The sequence below is a fragment of the Abramis brama genome (assembly GCF_963993115.1).
Source record: "Abramis brama genome assembly, chromosome: 3".
Lineage (NCBI taxonomy): Eukaryota > Metazoa > Chordata > Actinopteri > Cypriniformes > Leuciscidae > Abramis > Abramis brama.
In genome coordinates, this window is record NC_139965.1 from 14351197 (window position 1) to 14373415 (window position 22219).

Genomic DNA, 22219 nt, shown 5'->3' on the forward strand with positions numbered 1-22219 from the left:
GAAACACCAAAATGTGCATAAATTCTAAAAATGCACATAAAGCCCATACATTTTGTATCCGATAAGACGTGCACAAACTACGATGGAAACATTGACAGAATAAATCCCTTGATGTGCAACCAAAAACTTGCGTGACTTAGATTGGATAACTGGACTAACCAGTTTCCAACTCTGTCATCAGAATGATTTGGTTTAATTCCCTCCCAGAAGCGTCTCGCATGATTGCTCACGAACACCAGCATCCGAACGCAAGAGTCAGACGCAAGTCATTTTAGATGGAGGACAAAGAGCCACAGTTTCTTTCCAGATTGCAGCAACTTCCATTTTTATTACTGATATTTTGCACCAATTTCTCAAGAAGTGACTATTTTATTCTCTTGAAACACATGGGATGGAAACACTGCTTTATTCGCAAATGTTTTATGCTATATTCCAAGTTAAATTCACAATGTTGGATGGAAACATAGCTAATGTTACTCTTTTTATTATCATCTCAGCATATACATATAAAAACTAAACTTATTAACTTATAACCCAAATACAATCCTTAGAAGTACATTAGATTTGTATATTCTGCATATCCTATTCGTTCATTTCCAAACTTTGATATGGAATATTAAAGCACTCCTGTGGCTGAAGAACACAATGTGACAAACTCCACTCATCAAGGATTGCAGTCTAGGTAGAGGAATATGGGCATGTGACTGTCCCAGAGAGGACATGATTGGCTGATGGGAGCCAGAGCTTTAAAAGCCCAGTGGATGAGGAGAGACCACCCCTCCGTTTTCCACCACCGCAGCAGAAATGGCACGTAGGTTATTGAAGGTCTGCTTGGATGTCCCTGACCGGAGGAACTTGATGTCCTGCATGACTCGCTCATGGGCCTGAAGAGAAGAAATCACGGATTAATGCTTAAAGATGGGACTAGGAGAACATCATTTTTCAAAATGGACGGACACTGACCTCAGTACACCAGGTTTCACACAGCATCTTCTCATGCTGGGCAGAGGGGTGACCTTGGCCGAGAGACCTGGAGGCTCTGAGAAAGGAAAACGAGAAGACAAACAAGCATAAAATGCTGCGTCAGTATCACTGAATGATCTCCTTGTTTAAAGAGGACAAATTTTGCCCTTTTATAAAGTCTTGATTTAGGTTTTTATGCTTAAATATTCAAATAAAAAATAATTGTTCACATATTTGACATTGTTGCAGCACTTCTCTTCCAAGTCTGTCAGTATCGCTCTGTTTAGTTCCTGTCTCTATGAAGCCCCTCATTCTGAAAAGCGCAGTGTGCTCTGATTGGTCGGCTGGGTCAGTGTGTGTGATTGGTCACTCGCTTCCAGCATGTTTGGGGAAATGTCATGTCCCTTACCATAACCACCAGTTTCAACACACTACTAACCAACTCAACCAGGCCCCGCCCCTTTATTAGCATATGCCTTGGGCGGGGATTATTACAGAAACTGTGCGCACTAATATAGAGAATAACTCTTTTGGAGTGACTTAGTCATTTTGAAGACCTTTCTAAAACAGCAACATAACACACTTAAAACATTTGGAAATGAAAAAAAAAAAAGAAGCATAATAGGTCCTCTGTTGATGCTAGGGTATTGTGGGTGGCCCATGTCAATAGACCCCATGCCCAAGTGTATGCGTTATATACGATTTGAGGTAACCTTTATTTTTTGGATTTGGGTTTAAACACCCCCCTTATCCCCAGTATGAGCAATAGTAATAGTGATGCAAATGAATACTTTTATGTAACTCAACTGCAGTGTTGGGAAATGTACTTTTAAAAGTAATGTTACAGTCTTGCGTTTCTCCCTAAAAAAGTAACTCATTAACGATACTTAGTTACTTTTACCGGGTTATATATTACCTACTGTCCAACTCTTTTCACTGAAAGCTGAAAGTAATGTGTTTTGTTACTTTAGGGCCAGATTTACTAACAGCTTGCTCCCGGCCTCTTTTACTACGGTCAGGATTTACTAAAGACACGCAGTGAAAATTAGCGCTTTAAAGGCGTGGACAGGGTTATTTTTGCAGCTAAACCTAATGCATATGCATTTGTAGGAGTTTCCCTTTCAGAGTTCCCTTTCAGAGTTTCCCTCTCTTCCCTTTTTATGGGAGGAGAGCGCTTTTCGGGAATTGCGCGCTCACACTAATTTGCCCTGTTTAGTTGCCCAGTGCATGCATGAGTGCGCATGTCTACGTGACTACGTCATGGAGAAGAGAGAGAATTTTAACATTGCTTACCTGGACAAGACCACAACCATGGCGTACAGATCAATGGCACAGTCAGCAACTCGTTTCAGAACAAACTGTTCATCTGAAGAGACACACAGAATCACTCAATCACTATGAGAAAAGCAGAAGCTGATGTGGAAGATCGACAGCTTTATAGATGCAATAAGGTCAATATGTAATGTGGGTAACAATTTACAATAAGGTTCATTAGTTAACATAGTAACTAACATGAACTAACAATGATCAATACATTTGTTACAGTATTTATTAATCTTTGTTAATGTTAGGTGATAAAAATACAGCTGTTCATTGTTTGTTCAGTGCATTAACTCATGTTAACAAATACAACCTTTGATTTTAATAACGTATTAGTAAATGTTGACGACGTATTGTTCATTCTTAGTTCATGTTAACTAATGTTAACTAATGAACCTCATTGTAAAGTCTTACCGGAATGTGTGAAAAAAAGTCAAGTTGAAACCAGGAAGAGTTATCATGCACATTTTTTTCGATTGCATGCAGAAATAATCTTGCAGCACAATACGAAACACAGCGCTCACCGATGATTCTCTTTCCATGTTTCAGAAGAAGCTCTTCAATAACGGCTCCAAACTGCTCGATGGCTTTAACAGTCTTTCAGAGGGAAAAAAAATGGTTTTAGGCCCGTGATCTACCTCTCATTTGGGATTCTGGCTGGTTTACTGACTGTTTCTTAGTATAATGTTTGTGTAAACATCATTCCGTCATCTCAGTATTGCCCAAGCACTAGGACTTTGATTCAATCTCACCAATTCTCCACTGTGGTTGAGCTCTGGATGGACCATTCCCTGCAGCGTCAGTCCCGTCCCCAAGCCTGCCTTCCTGCCAGAGAGAGAGATATAGACCAGGGTTTTATCAAGTCGATGCAAAGCAACTGCAAAACAACACAAATGTGTTTTTAAGAGTATGAAGGTCTAACCTCTTGGCTCTCTTCGTGATTTCACCCGCCAGAATTCCAGCGTTACCGAAAGGGTTCTTCAGAGCTTTCTGCAAGCTCTTCAGCTGATTGCCTGCATTCTGCCAAATGGGACACACACATGCAAATGCAATTCAAATACTGTGTTTGCATGAAATATGTTCACTGGCACCAAAACACCAAACACCAAAACCAATTTGTAGCAGTGCCAGATGTCAACAACCACACGTGCCGTGAGCTTTCAGGCGGTTTCGCAGCACAGGAAGCCGTAAGACAGGCAGTTATGTTCTTAGCAGTGTTTTCTTTCCCCTTTTACCTGAAAGCCATTGAGCGCAACGAACAGTCGCAGGATGTCATTGGTGCCCTCAAAGATTCGGAAGATTCGCAGGTCTCTCAATACCCTTTCCACACCGGCATCCTGCATAAATAACATGTTGTACAGCGAGTATGAGACTGTGTCAAAGTGCCACAAAAAATAATCAATTTATTCAGTAACACTTTATTTTAAGGTGAAGAAGTTACATGTAGTAATAACAGTAAGTTATGCATAATTACAATTGACTGAACCAAACCCTAACCCTATAGTTATACATGTATTTAATTAATATTCCTCAGTACGTTTTTAACTAAGTGCAATGTAACTACATCACCATAAAATAAAGTAACAATTTATTATTTTAGTTCAGTCCTCTTTGGGAAATTACCCAATACATGAGAAAATCTTCATGATGGGACATTGCTAACCAAGGCTGCATTTATTTGATAAAAAACCCCCAGTAAAACAGGAATATTGTAAAAACAAAATCAATTCAAGATGTCCTATTTTAATATATTTTAAATGCAATTTCTTCCTGTGATCAAATCTGAATTTTCAGCATCGTTACTCCAGTCTTCACGATCCTTCAGAAATCACTCTATACTGATTTGTTATTGATTAATTATTAATAACGGTTCTTATTATCAATATTTTTATTATCAAAACAGTTTTTGTTGCTTAATATATTTGGGGAAACCATGATACATGTTTTTTTTTTCAGGATTCCTTGATTAATAAGTTCAATAGAAATATTTGTAACATTATAAATGTTTTTGTCACTTAATCAGATTAGTGCATCCTTGCTGAATAAAAAAAAATATATTTTTTTTAAACCTTACCACAAAAACAAGCAGCACAAGCATTTTCAACATTGATAACAATCAGAAATGTTTCTTGAGATTCAAATCATCATATTAGAGTGATTTCTGAAGGATCACGTGACACTGGAGTAATGATGCTGAAAATTCAGCTTTGATCACAGGAATAAATACATTTTAACAAATATATATAAGTAAAAAGAAAACATCTCGGTTACAAATGTAACCCTGGCTTCCTGAGAAGGGAAACGAGACACTGCGTCCAAGGTGCAAGTTCCCATTAGAAAGGGAACAGTTCATTGAAATTGTAATATAAAAAAAATAATAATAATAATAATCTTTTGACTAGTAATGTACTGTATGTGTGTGTGTGTGTGTGTGTGTATTGATATGCACAAATAAAATAAGTGGAGCAGAGAGATATGCGTTTCTGATCTGACTGAACAGTAACCCACAAAAGAAGATAGATGAACTGATGAGACTCTTCTCTGGAAATGAGCTCGACTGCTTGATGTTGATCAGGCTGCATCTGCACATTTTGCACATGCAAGATCTCAAAGCTGGCAGAACTACTTCACATCATGTGCAGCATCCCGACTGACACGAGACAAACACAGCCACACAGTCAATGTGAAGACGTCACCTGCATTCAGCAAAGACCCGTTTTAGCTCTGTACGGTTTTGTGTTGCGACGTGAAAGGTTAGCGCAGCCGTGTCCTCTCCTCGCTACGATTGGTTAGCGAGGAGAGGACACGGCTGCGCTAACCTTTCACTTGTTGTTGCAGAGGTCTTCCTTTGCAAGACACCTCCAGTTTTTCCACCGCCCCCGGGACACAACATTTAGGCCTCAAGGAGGGTGATTGCCCACAGAGTAGGTGGTTTCTGAATCTTCACACTTTGAGTCACAACGCAGACACAATTATGTTGCAACTCTACTGCGGCAAAATTAGACTTCCACCCTGACAGAGTCTGGTTTCTGAAAAGGCTGACACAAACATCCTTGAACGAAACCGCTAATATTTCTTTCTTAACTGATACACAATATAGCTAGATCTAAATGTGGATACGATCATTATATGACTGCCATATTTTCTAGCCCTAAAACTTTGTTAAAGCATTAAGGCATTACAGACAAAACAGTAAGACTTTCTGAAAAGCTTCTTTAAAATGTGTAATCCAGTCACAATATACACACACACTGACCTTCATGAATCCCATTCCACCCATAATCTGAATGCATTCATCCGTCACCAACCAAGCTGCTTCCTAGAGGAATAAAAAAAATAAAAAATAAAAAAAATAAAAATCTAGCAATATGGTGAATTTGCACTTATTCTTTAATCATCACATCAGGTATTCGATCCTAGAAATTCACAGAATTTGAATGTGGGCTGAAATAAACGCCAAAAACTAGTACAACTGGGTCGAACACTTACGGAGGCAAAGATTTTACTAATGGCCGCTTCAATCTGGAACTCTGTGGCTCCGCTGTCCATGTTCCCACTAACCATGTAAGCCATAGACTAAATCCATGGAGAAAAGATAAAATGAGGGGGGAAAAGGAGAACACTATTAACATCTTCAGAACAAACAAACAAGCTGATTAATGAAATGGAAAATTAACATGGAAAGACAACAGATGGGAAAAGGCCAAAGTATTTTTAGACTGTCCACATGTGACCCTCGAAAAACACAAATTAGGGGGAAGCGTCCACTTCCCTAAAGTCACATGGAAGTAAGACATTTATGGACGAAGTTCTGCAAGTGTACAAAGCTAAAGTGCTGCTATCTGCAAAGTCTATAAAGAGGATATTTACCATTAGAGATGTTTTTGTGTAAATTAGCTTAAAGTGCCGCTAATATGCTATTTTAAAGGTTCCTCATTTTGTCTTAGAGGTCAATAATTTGCAGAAAATAATAGACTTGCATGCAACCAAGTAAAAAATATAATACGCATTGCATCTTCCTCAGCGTTTGATACACAGTGATACGAACAAGAACGACACTGTTGATTTTTTTCCGTATCAATTCCAGCTTGAGTCGTCATGCTTTATGAAGTGCATCAAAGTGGATTCTCAGCGCTGAAAACAGCGTCTTCTCGACATGTCGAAACCAAACTCGACCAATCCTCGTCAGCAACAACTACAGTGTTTGAGGGTCAAAGTAGACGTTGTTCACGGGCGGCCAATGAAGACCATAGACTGGCATTATGCAAATGAGTTACATTGTTACGTAGGTTTGTAACATGAAGTGAGACGACTCGTTTCAGCAGTTCAGAATCAATTATTGTCGTGCACTTTGATCTTTAAAACTTTGCAGAACTTTTACATTCACAAACAGCTGTATGATCATAATATTTGGAAATGACTAATAGGGGAACTTGAAATGTATTTGATCAAACAAAAGCTATATTTGTTTTAAGTCTATAAATGGATGTCAGTAAGTGCCCAGTGTGACTCAGATTTCCTTGTTCCCTGATGGGAAAGTCGAGGCAATGCAGTAGAGAAGCTCACCTCTGTCACATAATGAAGCATGGCCATTCTGGCCATCTTTTCCTGAATGGCACCATAGTTGTGAATCTTGTTGCCAAATTGAGTCCGGTTAGCAGCATGGTCGACCTGGGTGAGAGAAAAAAGGAGAAATATAGAGACTGTGTTTGGCTAACTGGTGAACTCATCAAAATAGATTGGTACAGTGTGAAAATAACACCGTGAAAATTGCGATTTCACTGAAACAGTGTGTGTGCAAAAAATGCTCATATGTATGCTGGAGTTATTGAGGGAAGTGCATTGATGGTGCAAAAACGTGACTGGTATTTCTATTTGTAAATTTTACAAATATACATGCAAATGTGTGAAAGAACATATCAAGTAACATTAGAATACAGTTTTCAGCATATGACCTAAAAAACAAAGTAACTGAATGCTCAAAAGTTCCTGGTCTGAGATGGATACACAAACACAGACAAACACAAATGCCTGTGGTGAGAGAAAAAAAACCAGGGCTGTTGAGAAATCCACCCCTCCCTCAGCGAGAAAACTGCTGTAACCCACAACAGCAAGAACATAGTGCTAAAAGTGCACCAGCACACTGTTTTGGTACATATTGATTTATATATAAAAAAATTTTTTTAAAACCATACAGGAATGACTAAATTTGAGAATTGCTTTGGTTTGAGCAGAAGTTTCATTTGCATTTCTGCATTTGGCAAATGCTTTTAAAACTTTTTTTTTATTATTAGTTGCACAGGAACTTTCACAAATCAGCTTGAGCCAACTGTAATGAGCAGCGCTCATCAAAGTCAACCCCAGCTCAGATGCCGCTCAGCACGAGTGCAATGCATAAAGAGGAATTTCCCTGCATATTAAGTAGAGGAAGTGAGGATGATAGGGGTGTCGGCAGATGGGAGGATGTGGCCTAACATTGGCGCTAACAAAACAGCATGCTAGACAAACTAGGTAAGAGAAGAGGAAATGAAAAAGAAAGCAAGAAAAACTCCGTTCAGCATTACACATAAACAGCACACAAACAGAGCAAGCATCTGATAACGTGCACTTGAACACACATATACACACCGCTTTGGCGATGACACCCTTCATGGTGCCGGAGAGGGCGGCAGCCATCCCGAAGCGCCCGTTGTTGAGGATGTTCATGGCCACTTTGAATCCACCTCCAACTTCTCCCAGAACGCAGTCCGCAGGGACACGCACGTTCTCGAAATACACCTCTGCCGTGTTGGACGCTTTGATACCCATCTTTTTCTCAGGAGGACCGCTGAGAGAGAGAGAGAGAGAGAGAGAGAGAGAGAGAGAGAGAGAAAAAGAGATGATTAAGGTGAAATTGAGAAAGATCAATATAAAAAGAAAAGATGATGATGACAGTCAACGAGAATGTCAAAACATAACTCGACTCATTAGAAAGATAGTTAGATGCACGTGTCAGGAGGGAAAAATGCACTAACTGTGCGACTCCTCCGAAGCTCCTCTCCACAATGAACGCTGTGATTTTGTCCTTCATCTCTCCAGTCTTCTCGTCCTTCACAGGAGTCTTCGCAAACACAGTGAAGATCTCAGCAAGGCCTCCATTACTAGGAACAGAAGAGGTTTAATAGAACCTGCTTATTGTTAACAATCTAATATACCTGGGTATGCATCCTTATTCAGGCCTTAGGGCATTGAAAGAAATTAGAGCTGCTCGATTACGGCAAAATTCTAAATTATTAATAATTATTTACCACGGTTACTGGTGGGCGATATGATCAAAGTCTCATTTCACGATATGAGTAATTTAAAACGTCAGTGAAATTTCACAATTGTTGATACTTCAGCAAAATCTGATTTAAACGTCTATAGAGGTGAACGGGAGATGACAGCAAATATCATTTTTGTATTCACATTTGCTCCAATAGGAACGAAAACCCATGATAGCATTTCCATGACTTTCCAAAAGAGGAAAAAGTAATATAGGGAGATTGAGAACATTGGTCAGAGAAGAGAGAAAGATGTCAAATTTGCCGTCACTCCTTCAGTCGTTGGATTAGAAACACACTTGCAGAAATGTTTAATACTTTTTGTAATTTACTGCCAATTTAAGTAATATAACAGAAAGTTATACATTTATTTATATATATATATATATATATATATATATATATATATATACGTTTTGTTAAAAATATGAAAAACGCTACTAGATTTGCTATGTTTATAACTGTGGAAACACGTCATCACGGTCTGTGAAAAGGGTCTATTGTATAAAAGTGCACATTCTAAGCCTCAAATATAATATATACGCATATAGTCCCATTTTAATGTCGAGTTAGATCCCCACCTCCTAACCTTAATTATTTCTCTGACCATAGATGGCACAAAGTCTCATATCTCAACACATTTGCTGAATTTATAATTGTGTCAATTAATCTGAATATTAATTGTATTCAATCGAAACAGTTAAGATTAACCTATATAGTTTGGTTAACATTGTGTTGTGATAAATATAATTTTTTTATATTTTTTTTATATATATTTTTTATATTAAAGGCCTCAAACATGTTGTTACTAGTATTATTCTTATTGTAATTCATGGGGTTTTTACTTAATAAGATAACTGACGAGCGTGGAAATGGTCATTAAATACAGTAAGGGGTTTAGAAAATCCCTCTAGCCCCCAGTATGAGCAATAATAACCATAAGGCTTGCTAAGCTCCAGTAACTATAACAGTTCTTCTTCACACTACTAAACTTAGTACACATATATATGCTAAAATACACTGTAAACGTTCTTGGGTTGTTCCTAGACAATGAGCAACACACATGAAAGAGACAGATATCCTTGATACAGAAATTGCATTGTCATACCAGAAAACCCCCCACAAGCACACAAACAGCCCAGTGACAAGAAACACTGTAATGAATGACTGTACAACTGATAGAGGAGATTAATAGTAAGGTGACATCATCCAACCATTTTTAACTGGACAAAGACCAGCCAGTGATATAGAAGGGAGTCACTTGCGCTTCAGCCTGGTTGGTGCTCACGGAACAGGACACAAATGTTCAAGAGAGGAAACCCAAGGGGTCTTTTGACTCTGAAGAAGACGCATGAGCGTCGAAACGTTAGTCGCTATTTATTAATAAATTATTAAAAACGTTGTGTGCTCCGGTTCTGTTTCCGTGGTCCTAGCTAGACCTTGGGTTTCCTCTCTTGACCAGCCAGTGATATGTTCAGTGGTGATGCCCCCTAGTGGCCACAAAAGATGTGTGTCTGTCTCTCTCTGAGATATCTGTGTCAACATCATGCCTGTTGCTATTTGTGTATGTTAATGCTAAGACCACACAAACACACACACACACCTGATCCAGATCTTGCTTCCATTCAGGGTGTAGTACTGGCCGCAGGGGGAGCGAACTGCAGTGGTTTTAATGGAGGCTGCGTCAGAACCGCTCGCTGGTTCAGTGAGACAGAAGGCAGCAATGTTCTCTCCTACCAGAAACACACTGCAGAGTTAACATTCAACAACTACAGACAATATTCAGATTAGTGGTCGCCATTTAGTTGATCAATTTCAAAGTCTTCAATTTTTAGATTTATACATACATACATACATACATACAGTACCAGTCAAAAGTTTGGAAACATTACTATTTGATCAAAAATACAGAAAAAAAATGTAATATTGTGATATATTATTACAATTTAAAATAATTGGTTTTCAATTTATTATACTTTAAATTATCATTCATTTCTGTGATGCAAAGCTGAATTTTCAGGATCATTACTCCAGTCTTCAGTGTCACATGTGACATCCAGTCTATCACATGATCCTTTAGAAATCATTCTAATATTCTGATTTATTATGAGTGTTGGAAACAGTTCTGCTGCTTAATAAATTTGATGAATAAAAGGTTAAAAAGAACTGCATTTATTCAAAATAAAAAAATATTTTCTAATAATATAAATCTTCTTTACTATCACTTTTTATCAATTTAACACATCCTTGATGAATAAAAGTATTGATTTATTTCAAAAAAAGAAAGAAAAAATTGAAATATATTGTTGTTACAAAAGATTTATATTTTTAAAACATTTGCTTCTTTTTTTTCTTTTTCTTTTTTTTACTTTTTATTCATCAAAGTATCCTAAAAAAGTATCACAGGTTATGAAAAAATATTAAGCAGCAGAACTGTTTCCAACACTCATAATGAATCATCAATGATTTCTAAAGGATCATGTGATAGACTGGATGTCACATGTGACACTGAAGACTGGAGTAATGATCCTGAAAATTCAGCTTTGCATCACAGAAATAAATGATAATTTAAAGTATAATAAATTGAAAATCAATTATTTTAAATTGTAATAATATATCACAATATTACATTTTTTGTATGTATATGTATATATATATATATATATATATATATATATATATATATATAATATTTGAGAAAAGTGCCATTTTGCACTTTCTAGTTTTTGCTAGTTTTTTTTATTACTATAATATTATAGTCCGGTTCTAAAAACAAAATTGACAGTGAACTAAGACTAAAGACAATGGACCAAAACAGACATATTTTAAACATTTGTAAATGCAGTAGTGGCCAAAAGTGATGTCTGGAGGGCATATTTGTTTTTAATGTCCATACAAGTTCGATTAAACCATCAAAAAGTGAGGAAAATATTTTATATTATTTTTTAAACATTTTAAATATGAGAACAAGAACAAAATACTAAACTTGGTTAAAGGTATTTATCTGACAAAATTATTTGGCAAAAAAGGCGAACTACAGCTACAGTTTTTTTTTTCACATGCAAAAAAACAAAACAAACTTATAATCAGTTATGAATATTTTGTTGGTTCTCTCATTTTTGCATGTGTTCATCATTTCTTTGTATGACAGTCTGGCCAAAAATGATTCCCTCACAATTTGGTATGTTTCACTGTGTTATAACTGCAAGCACAACTATCTAAATCTTTAACAAAATTTGTATAATATTTGAATAAATGGTGTAGATGTCAGTTTTCACTACTTTATGTAAACATTAACTTAAAATTTGTCATTCCCTTGCACAATATTTGTTTACAATGCTTTAAAGAAAAGTCATGCATTTTATGAAGTGTATTAAACATAAACAACTTTTAAATCCTAGTCGCACAATTTTTCTCACAATCATGACAACTCCCATTTGTATATGCGCAAATGTTATGACTATTCCCAAAATATATGCTAGAGATGCACATTATGAATAAACTGAGAATCACGATTTTTTTTTGTTTAAAACAGAGATCACGATTCTTCTACGATTCTGAACTTGTCGCCTCCTAGTGGCGTTACGATGTAATGATACAATCACTAAAGAGCCAAGTTACTTTCAAAAGGATTTTCTCTATTTTGATCACTTCCGTAGACCATATATCCAATATAAAAACATTTATCCCAGTGCTTCTGTGATAATACGGTATGAATATTTGCAACACAGAAATCTTTTAATGATTAATCTTGCAGCTCTAATACATGCCAAGTTAAAGTCCGCACTAAACACTGCAGCAGAGGTTGTGTGTGCTCTTTCCACTATACTGAATCTCACTCACCGGTGGCCAGCTTTGGGAGGTACTTCTCTTTCTGCTGAGGGTTACCAAACAGCAGGATGCCCTTGAAGCCAATGGACTGATGGGCGCCAAGAGTGATGCCCACACCCAGATCATGCATCCCAACAATCTCCACCAGCCTGGCGTACTGCAAACGAATGCAGCAAATTCATGTGTATCTCTAGGCTTCTGCTAGTTTATGTTTCTGCCTCCTACACAAACGGATCTGTGATCTTACCTGTGTGTTGGTGAGGCCAACGCCACCAAGATCTGCGGGCACCTGAAGACCAAAAGCTCCCATCTCCTTCAGGCCTTCCATTGTGCGTTCCTCCACCATCTCCAGAGCATCGTTCTTCATGGGGTCATTCACCTCCTGGAAACCCACAACGGCACATTGCAGAGAAGGTGAAAAGACTCTACCCATGCCGACCGCCTATGTATTTACACTAAAATCCCAGTTCCCGGTATAGTATTCTCCCTTAGCAAACTGTTTCTGTAATTTTTCTAATAACTGTCTATCACAACTAATGATATTATAATTCTGTATGCATGTATGTGTGTGTGTATATAGTAAATGGTGTGTATATTGTATAAAATGTAATTTATTCCTTTGATCAAAGCTGAATTTTCAGCATCATTACATTTGCTGTTCAGGAGACATTTATTTTTATCAATTAGAGCTGCATGATTCTGGACAAATTGTGAATCAAGATTCAAACAAATCACGATTCTGGACAGACAACTAAAGAAAATAACAATTTACTAGAGGTTCTGACAAACTGTTAATTGATTCAGTCTACTTAAATGTTTAATTAATTTAAATGATATTTACAAAAATTGTTTTGAGTGAATGATTCAATGACTCACTCATAAATACTTTGCTCGTTTCATTACTGGATGGAAGGTGGAATGCATCAATATTGCCTTGCTTCATCAAGATTTAATTTGTGCTTAATTTTGTCACTCATTGTTTGAGTTTTCAATGTTACGTGTTATCAAATATTTAAGGAAATCAGTCTATAAAACAAAGTGATTCTAAAGCAGAAATGTAGGCGAATTAAACTTACTTCAAAAAACTTACTGCACGGCCCAACCAACTCATTGAGGAACTGCGCCTGCTCCTCATTGAGCACTACAAGGGTGGATGGATAATAACAGTAAAAATAACAGTAAACACACTGAAGTGTGAGTATAATGAATAACAACAGTTCAACAAAGCCTAAAAGCAATGCAAAAAACAATCAGTTTAATTCAACATTTCCCAATTTTGGCAAATATAACATCCCGTGGCGATATCAAAGCAACCCATCTAAAATATCTTTTGTTGCAGGAAAAGAAAACTTGGGCGTCACCTGAGGGGAAGGGGAACACCTGAGAAGTGCTGATTTGCCCTTTAAACATGTTCACAGCAAAAGATTTTGACTCCTGAGGAAAAAAAAGAAAACAAAAAAAAGAGTTATGAGTGTCTCATAATAAAATAACAATACTACCTCTATATTATATGAAAGCATGTGGCATCACATTTGTCTTATAACTCTCCTGATATATCTCAAGACAGTAAAAAGTAGCATTTGTAGTTATCATAAGTTTGCCTGTCAAATCAATGCACGGAGTAAAAGCACAATGCGTCTGAATCCAGCACACACTCCACCACTTATAAAGCCGTCGGATCGGTGTTTTTCTCACACTACACGACTGTCTGGGCCTGGGGTGCCGTTTAGTTGCTGTTGTGTGCGCATTACAGGACAGATCAGGACAGGGGGTCACACAGTACACAACATTTCAATGTCTGGTCTGTAAACTACGGCTGTGTCCCAAATCGCCCCCTATACCCTAAATAGGGCACTATTTGAGTAGACAGCCATTTGTAGTGGTGTCCAAAACCATAGTGGACATTATCGAGTGCACTCATTCAATCCCACAATGCACCACAATAACGAGTGTACAACCGATGTACGCTGAACGTCTACAGAATACCCATGATGCACTGTGAAAGTCGCGCGCCGAATGAATTACCGTGTCTGACCAGAAGATGGCGAAGTATAACTTCCTTTTTACTTGATTATTCAATTGTTTAGCTAAGTAGATGTTTTCATTACTACTGGAGCTGCCAGTTTTATAACTTTCAAATGATTATTAAATAGCAAGCACAAACTATGCAAAAGTGTCCGAATTCACGTTCCCGTTTTCCTTCAAGTGGACTATATTAGTGGAGTAATGTAGGGAATAGTGAATGAGGGTATAGGGGACGATTTCAAACAGAGCCTACATTTCACAACCACATGCGAGGATTGATACAGGAAACAACGCAAGATGAGACTGGATTTATTCCTGTAAATATGATGCATGCAAGATGCTTGTGATCCAAGTTGCCTGTGCGCCGATTTGCAGAAAAAAAGTAAAAAAATAACCGTCTGAATATGCATACTTCCATACTATATAGTACGCGAAAAACAGTACGTGAGCCGAGTAGAATGTCCGAATTCATAGTATTAATAAAACAGTAGACGAAAAGTCCCCGGATGACCCACTACTTCCAAAGAGATTCTGAAGTGTGCATTCGATGGACACTTTACTGTCCCATGAGGCCACGGGAGAGGATTTGTGAATGAAGGTGAAGTGACGCTGTAGGTCACATGATAATGACAACATGGCGAATGTAGTACGTACAAATTTAATTCATACTACACACACTCATACTATATATAACATACTTTATTTTAACTGTCGCAAACCAAACGTAATACCTACTATACACTGTGCGATTCCCTTATGACTTTCCCTTGCCTTGCTTGGTTGGGGACTTTAAAGATGGGGACATTAAATTTAAAGGGATACTTCAGGATTTAGCATTAAGCTTTGTATTAGTAGAAAACCTGTAGTATTTTCGAATTACCGTGCTTTCCACCCTCATATCCCCCTGAGAAGAGAGATTTATGTATTTTTTGTCTGGAAAAAATCCTCCGTTGATGCAAAAATCGTCATTTTGCGTCAGAGGATTTCCTGGCCAGAGGCTAAAGACTACAGCCAGTAGTAGGGGCTGTCCCGCATGTTTTCAACCCGCCCCATAGAGGGTGGGATCTCACTCACAGAATGTACACATAGTGTCAGCCATCTTTTATTTGGAAGCTAAGCTAGCAGGCTCTTGTTCTGTGGAGAAAGCTGAGTAGTAGGGGTTACCATCCTCTTTTTCCCGGACTTGTCCGGCTGTCGAGATCGTCCAAAATGTCCGGGATTCGGCTTTTGCTTTCTGCAGTCGCCATTCATTGTTTACATGCATCTTTTGTTTCAATCTAACTGAATTCATTCCGATTGGTGAATCTGAATGTAAAGTTTACATGAACGCTAAAAAAGTGATCGGTTGATGTGCGTTTTAACATTGCTAAGAAAATACCCGCTCCTCCGTGAGAGATACGAGACCGGTGCGTCTCACAGGTGTCGCTCATCAGTAATCACGCCACCGGCCTCTCATCGTTCTCCGCGACCCTCAGCCTCGTCCTGCTCACCACAGTAAACATAATGAATGGCGACTGTAGAACGCAAAAGCCGAATCCCGGACATTTTGGGCGATCTCGAAATCCCGGGCAGACTCGTCACGGAGACTCACTAGTAGCCTAGCCTTGTTGTTTAACTGCGTTCTCTTACCGGTAGGCGTGGCTTGGGAGTGGCCTCCTAGGGCAGCGAAGCAAGTGCATTCTGGGAGTTGTTGTCTTTCATTCACATAAGCCAAAAATAATTTTTTTGGCTTTTCTCAGTTTAGAAAGCTCCAAATTCAAAAATAATTTCACATTTCTTCTACATAAATGACCAATTTTAAATACACATTCATCTTTCCAGAGGTGAAGTATCCCTTTAACATTTAATTTAATATTCAACAATAATATTGGCACTATTATACAAGAACTGAACTGAGCTGGACGATGACATCTCGGTTTACTCCAGAGCGGCTATATATAAATGAACTAAATTAATAACTTTTTTAAAACAAAAATGAAACATCACTGAACTTAATTAAGCTGAACTCTGACGATATTTTCTTCTGGAAACACATTATTTTCCCTGTTATCTCTGTAAAGCTGCTTTGAAACAATCTGTATTGTAAAAAGCGCTATATAAATAAATGTGACTTGACTTGTTTCTTGGGATCTCATTGGCTGTAGGTCGACGACAATGTAATTATCAATCAAAACACATTTCACACTGCATGACTCCGAGATCATACACACTACATGACTGTCACTCATGTGAACGAGCACCGATCTGCTTCCGAGTTCAGGCATTTGTCCAGAACTGTCGGCTAAAACGGTGCAGTGTGTGCATAACACTCACGTACCACATTAAGAGCCGTCTTCTCAACCTTCTCAGCTGTCGTGGCGGCGTCCCTGCCGACTACATTCTTGTCCAGAACAGCCTTGGTTAAAATAACAAGAGCAAGTTATCGGTTTGTTTATATGCATGTAAGAAAACTGCACAGAAATCTACAGTATTACATTTTGTCAGTATTGAACAACCAATAGGCTAATCTTGCTTATGACTCATTTCATTGGTTTAAATGAAAGTAATTCTAAAATAATTAATTAGATAAATGACAACGAGTTCACTTTTGCATTTGGTATGGTCAGGGCTTCCTAAGCAATTTCAATTTAAAGGGATAGTTCACCCAAAAATGTAAATTCTGTCATCATTTACCCTCAAGTTGTTTCAAACCTGTATGAGTGTGTTTCTTCTGATGAACACAAAGAAGATAGAGATGAAGACGGTAGCCATTGACTTCCATAGTAGGAATTTTTTTTGCGTGTGTGTGTTCAACAGAAGAGGTTTGGTTAAGCATAAGGATGAGCAAATGATGACAACTGTCCCTTTAAGAGGGTTCAAGGACAATATGACAAAGTGGCATGTAAAGATTTCCATGGCTTGACGTTACAAAAAAAGGCTGCCAAGTAGAGCAAAGAGCAAAGACAAGCATCACATAACCTTCGCTTATAAACCTTCCCTCACACACAAACAAACAACGTCCTCATACACAACTAATAACCAGCATGATACTGAATCAATCATAATAACATTTAATGTTTTCACTAGCATCTCTATATATTTATTCAGTCACACAGTGATCAGATTTGCTGTGGGTCAAACACAATATTTACATAACATGTAAGACCGCATGGCAAAAGCTCCCGCTTGTCATGTGAACTGGACGTGAACTTTACTCCAGATTCATATTAAAGGACAAGCACCTGTCTTTTTTCCATGGCACCTGACCGGATTGACTACAGCCTGATCTGTTCTGGTCAAAAAGTAGTTAAACTGACTCTGTGACATAACCTAGGATTGAAAAAATTATAATGGATAATACATTATAGAGATGTAGTGATTGGTCTCACCTCTGCAGCTTGGCTTGAAGAAAGACGGGCATTCTGCGCTGCCACCAGAGCCCCAGTTTGGCGCTGCACTCTGATAAAGCAGAGAAAGTCATAAATAATCATATTATAATAGTGATATAAAATGTCATCACAGTCATATGTCATATATTGTTATTACCTCTTCTGCATGTTTCTCAATACACACACATACATATATACATATACATACATACATACATATATATATATATATATATATATATATATATATATATATATATATATATATATATTATATATATAAACTCTCTCTCCCTCTCCCTCTATATATATACATATATATATATATAGTACATAAATTATACAAGTATATTTTTGTATATACAATTTACAAATATATTTAATATACAAGTATAATATAAATTATGTTAGCTCTGTGTCTAAAAGGTGAGTTTAAAAGGATTTCAAGTAAACAAGCCAAGTATCAGATGCAAGAAAAACTGTTTTCAATTTAATCTCTGTTCAACTGAGTTAGTTTTCGGTTAACGAATTTTATTCTAGATAATAACCTTGCTCGCCCTGAATTAGTGATGGGCGATACTGCAAATTTCGGTACCGATCCGATACCAAGTAAATACAGGGCCAGTATCGCCGATATCGATACCGATACCAATACTTTTTCATTTTAAAAGCATGCGCTTTAACTTGTATGCACTTTCCTGTGCTAGAGCAGTGTGTCATGATTTATGAGGTGAATGCATCATTAATATGATAAATCTGAATACGTTTTCATGACTAGCCTACTACGCCTAAATATTTTGTGATTTGTGCTCTCAACTCGCCTGTAATTAGTCAGTGACTTTTACAAAACGACCCTAATTACAGTACTAGCCTACTAGCACAGCCTACTGTTCAAAGGTTTGGGGTCTGTAAGATTTTTAATTCTCTTCTGCATTTATTTGATCAAAAATACAGTAAAAACTGTAATATTACAATTTAATATAGGCTATCTGTTTTCTATGCCATAGTAAACTGTAATTTATTCATGTGATCAAAGCTGAATTTTCGGCATCATTACTCCAGTCATGATGATATTTCATTTTAATATGCTGATTTGCTGCTCAGGAAACATTTCTTATTATTATCAATGTTGAAAACAGTTTCATATTTTTGTGGAAACCATGATACATTTTATGCAGAATTATTTGATGAACAAAGTTGAAAGAACAATTTATATGAAGTAGATTTTTTTTAACAGTGTAAAACCCTTGACTGTCCCTTTTGATCAATTTAATGCATCGATCCTTGTTGAATAAAAATATTAATTTCATTAAAAACTTACTGACGTCAACATTTTGAACCGTTATGCACACTTTTGGTTTGTTTATTGCGAAATAACTCCCGATTGTTTCTCTGTGTCATCTAAGCAAGGCTTCGTTTCCCAAACGCACTGGGCCTGTGAGCTCAGCGAAGCACCAGCATCGAACGCTCTCTGTGATTGATTGGTTTCGTCTTGTATCCAGATGACTAGGAGAAAAAGTTCTATCCTACACAATTATCTGCTAACATTCGCTTATTTTTCCACTTAGAAGCTTATTTTACGCACTGAATTGCGTGCTAAATTAATAAAAAATTACTGGTAAAAAAAACACCCATTTGGATCGATATTTTTATGTGAGGATCGATCCTTTTTGATACCACGTCAGTATCGAAGTATCGATACTTCAGGATCGATCCGCCCATCACTACCCTGAATGAGAAACAGTCTCACCCTGTGAACGCTGGCTGTAGACGGAGGACAGAGCTGCAGATCGCAGGACTTTGAGCAACTTTACGCAGCAACATGATGATGATGATGAAGAAGAAGAAGACCGGGGGAAAATGCTTCGATTTCTTGCCGAACGTTGTTTATCTCCCGTGAAGCGGAAGTGCCAAACAGTTTATGTTGTTGTTTTGGAAGTGTCAAACTTGCCTACGGATCGAAGACAAAATAAAAAGTAATTAAATGCCGATAAACAACGGGAGAACAATGTCCGGCTAGAGGTAATTCGGTTATGTACTGAGAGCGTCCTACAATGCAGCAGAACCGGTTTTATTTCGCCCTTGACCGCAGACCAGAGACCCTCCTCCTGACGCGACGCGACGCGACACTTCAAATGACGCGTGAAATAGCTCGCAAAATAAGCAAAGCAGTCAAACGACGAGGTTCCCTGATTCACTGCACAGCGCACTGACTACCGGAAGTGCATCTCCTTTCCTTTAGTCATGTAACACCGATCTCAGATCAGCTTGTATAGACGTTTTGTGGGCGGTGCTACAGTGCGGCTGAAGTTTCGTAACCCAGTGAAACGAGACGGATACAAATAAAACAGTAGGCAATGTTTCGTTAGAAGAAGAGGATTATATATATATTTTAGATTAATATTATCTAACTCAATATTATCTAACAGTGACAGAGGTGGCTTTTAGAGGCTTTTGCATCGGAACACAAAAGTGTTCTTTTCATTTATATTTCATTTCGTTTTATTTCATCTTTTAAATTAATAATTTAAAAGATGAAATAAAACGAAATGAAATATAAATGAATGTGCATAAATAATAATTCTCATCATTGATATTTTGATATGTAATTAGTATACAGTCTTAATTAAAAGGAAAGAAAAAACGATTGAACATTTCCACGGTTGAACACACAATGACCCAACAGCAATACAACATCGAAAAATAGCAAACTACTGTCTTGACCAACAAATATTGTAATTTATAAATGTATAATATTTTACCTGTCAACATTTGAGAGGTGTGTTAACTTCCAAAAAAGAAATACAAAATTCTGGATAATTATTAATGTGACACTGGAATGATGGGTCTCCAGAGGCAACTTTATTAAACTACTATAAACTAATATATTAGCTTATACAATGAGGAAAATAAGTATTTGAACACCCTGCTATTTTGCAAGTTCTCCCACTTAGAAATCATGGAGGGGTCTGACATTGTCATCGTAGGTGCATGTCCACTGTGAGAGACATAATCTAAAAAAGAAAATCCAGAAATCACAATATATGATTTTTTAACTATTTATTTGTATGATACAGCTGCAAATAAGTATTTGAACACCTGAGAAAATCAATGTTAATATTTGGTACAGTAGCCTTTGTTTGCAATTACAGAGGTCAAACGTTTCCTGTAGATTTTCCTGTAGGTTTGCACACACTGCAGGAGGGATTTTGGCCCACTCCTCCACACAGATCTTCTCTAGATCAGTCAGGTTTCTGGGCTGTCGCTGAGAAACACGGAGTTTGAGCTCCCTCCAAAGATTCTCTATTGGGTTTAGGTCTGGAGACTGGCTAGGCCACGCCAGAACCTTGATATGCTTCTTACAGAGCCACTCCTTGGTTATCCTGGCTGTGTGCTTCGGGTCATTGTCATGTTGGAAGACCCAGCCTCGACCCATCTTCAATGCTCTAACTGAGGGAAGGAGGTTGTTCCCCAAAATCTCGCAATACATGGCCCCGGTCATCCTCTCCTTAATACAGTGCAGTCGCCCTGTCCCATGTGCAGAAAAACACCCCCAAAGCATGATGCTACCACCCCCATGCTTCACAGTAGGGATGGTGTTCTTGGGATGGTACTCATCATTCTTCTTCCTCCAAACACGTTTAGTGGAATTATGACCAAAAAGTTATATTTTGGTCTCATCTGACCACATGACTTTCTCCCATGACTCCTCTGGATCATCCAAATGGTCATTGGCAAACTTAATACGGGCTTTGACATGTGCTGGTTTAAGCAGGGGAACCTTCCGTGCCATGCATGATTTCAAACCATGACGTCTTAGTGTATTACCAACAGTAACCTTGGAAACGGTGGTCCCAGCTCTTTTCAGGTCATTGACCAGCTCCTCCCGTATAGTTCTGGGCTGATTTCTCACCTTTCTTAGGATCATTGAGACCCCACGAGGTGAGATCTTGCATGGAGCCCCAGTCCGAGGGAGATTGACAGTCATGTTTAGCTTCTTCCATTTTCTAATGATTGCTCCAACAGTGGACCTTTTTTCACCAAGCTGCTTGGCAATTTCCCTGTAGCCCTTTCCAGCCTTGTGGAGGTGTACAATTTTGTCTCTAGTGTCTTTGGACAGCTCTTTGGTCTTGGCCATGTTAGTAGTTGGATTCTTACTGATTGTATGGGGTGGACAGGTGTCTTTATGCAGCTAACGACCTCAAACAGGTGCATCTAATTTAGGATAATAAATGGAGTGGAGGTGGACATTTTAAAGGCAGACTAACAGGTCTTTGAGGGTCAGAATTCTAGCTGATAGACAGGTGTTCAAATACTTATTTGCAGCTGTATCATACAAATAAATAGTTAAAAAATCATACATTGTGATTTCTGGATTTTTTTTTTTTTAGATTATGTCTCTCACAGTGG

The 22219-nt window shown here is 37.8% G+C and overlaps 1 protein-coding gene across 2 annotated transcripts; it reads right to left on the reverse strand.

The window, feature by feature from the left end:
- Window positions 1-387: 387 nt before the first annotated feature.
- acadvl (acyl-CoA dehydrogenase very long chain) lies at window positions 388-20063 on the reverse strand. 2 transcript variants are annotated; one of them, XM_084107990.1, is made up of 21 exons: window positions 19863-20063; window positions 19560-19760; window positions 17810-17879; window positions 16759-16836; window positions 13778-13850; window positions 13493-13557; window positions 12664-12798; window positions 12429-12573; window positions 10189-10318; window positions 8298-8423; window positions 7912-8110; window positions 6850-6954; window positions 5773-5859; window positions 5540-5602; window positions 3519-3620; window positions 3206-3303; window positions 3036-3108; window positions 2808-2880; window positions 2257-2329; window positions 964-1039; window positions 388-884 (listed from the first exon to the last, which is right to left on the reverse strand). In XM_084107990.1, the coding sequence occupies exons 2-21, from the start codon at window positions 19631-19633 to the stop codon at window positions 747-749; spliced, it is 1983 nt and encodes a 660-aa protein (XP_083964116.1). In that variant the 5' UTR covers window positions 19634-19760; window positions 19863-20063; the 3' UTR covers window positions 388-746. The 2 variants fall into 2 exon arrangements, with proteins under 2 accessions (XP_083964116.1, XP_083964117.1); XM_084107991.1 differs by having other exon boundaries at window positions 19849-20020.
- Between the last annotated feature and the right edge of the window lie 2156 nt (window positions 20064-22219).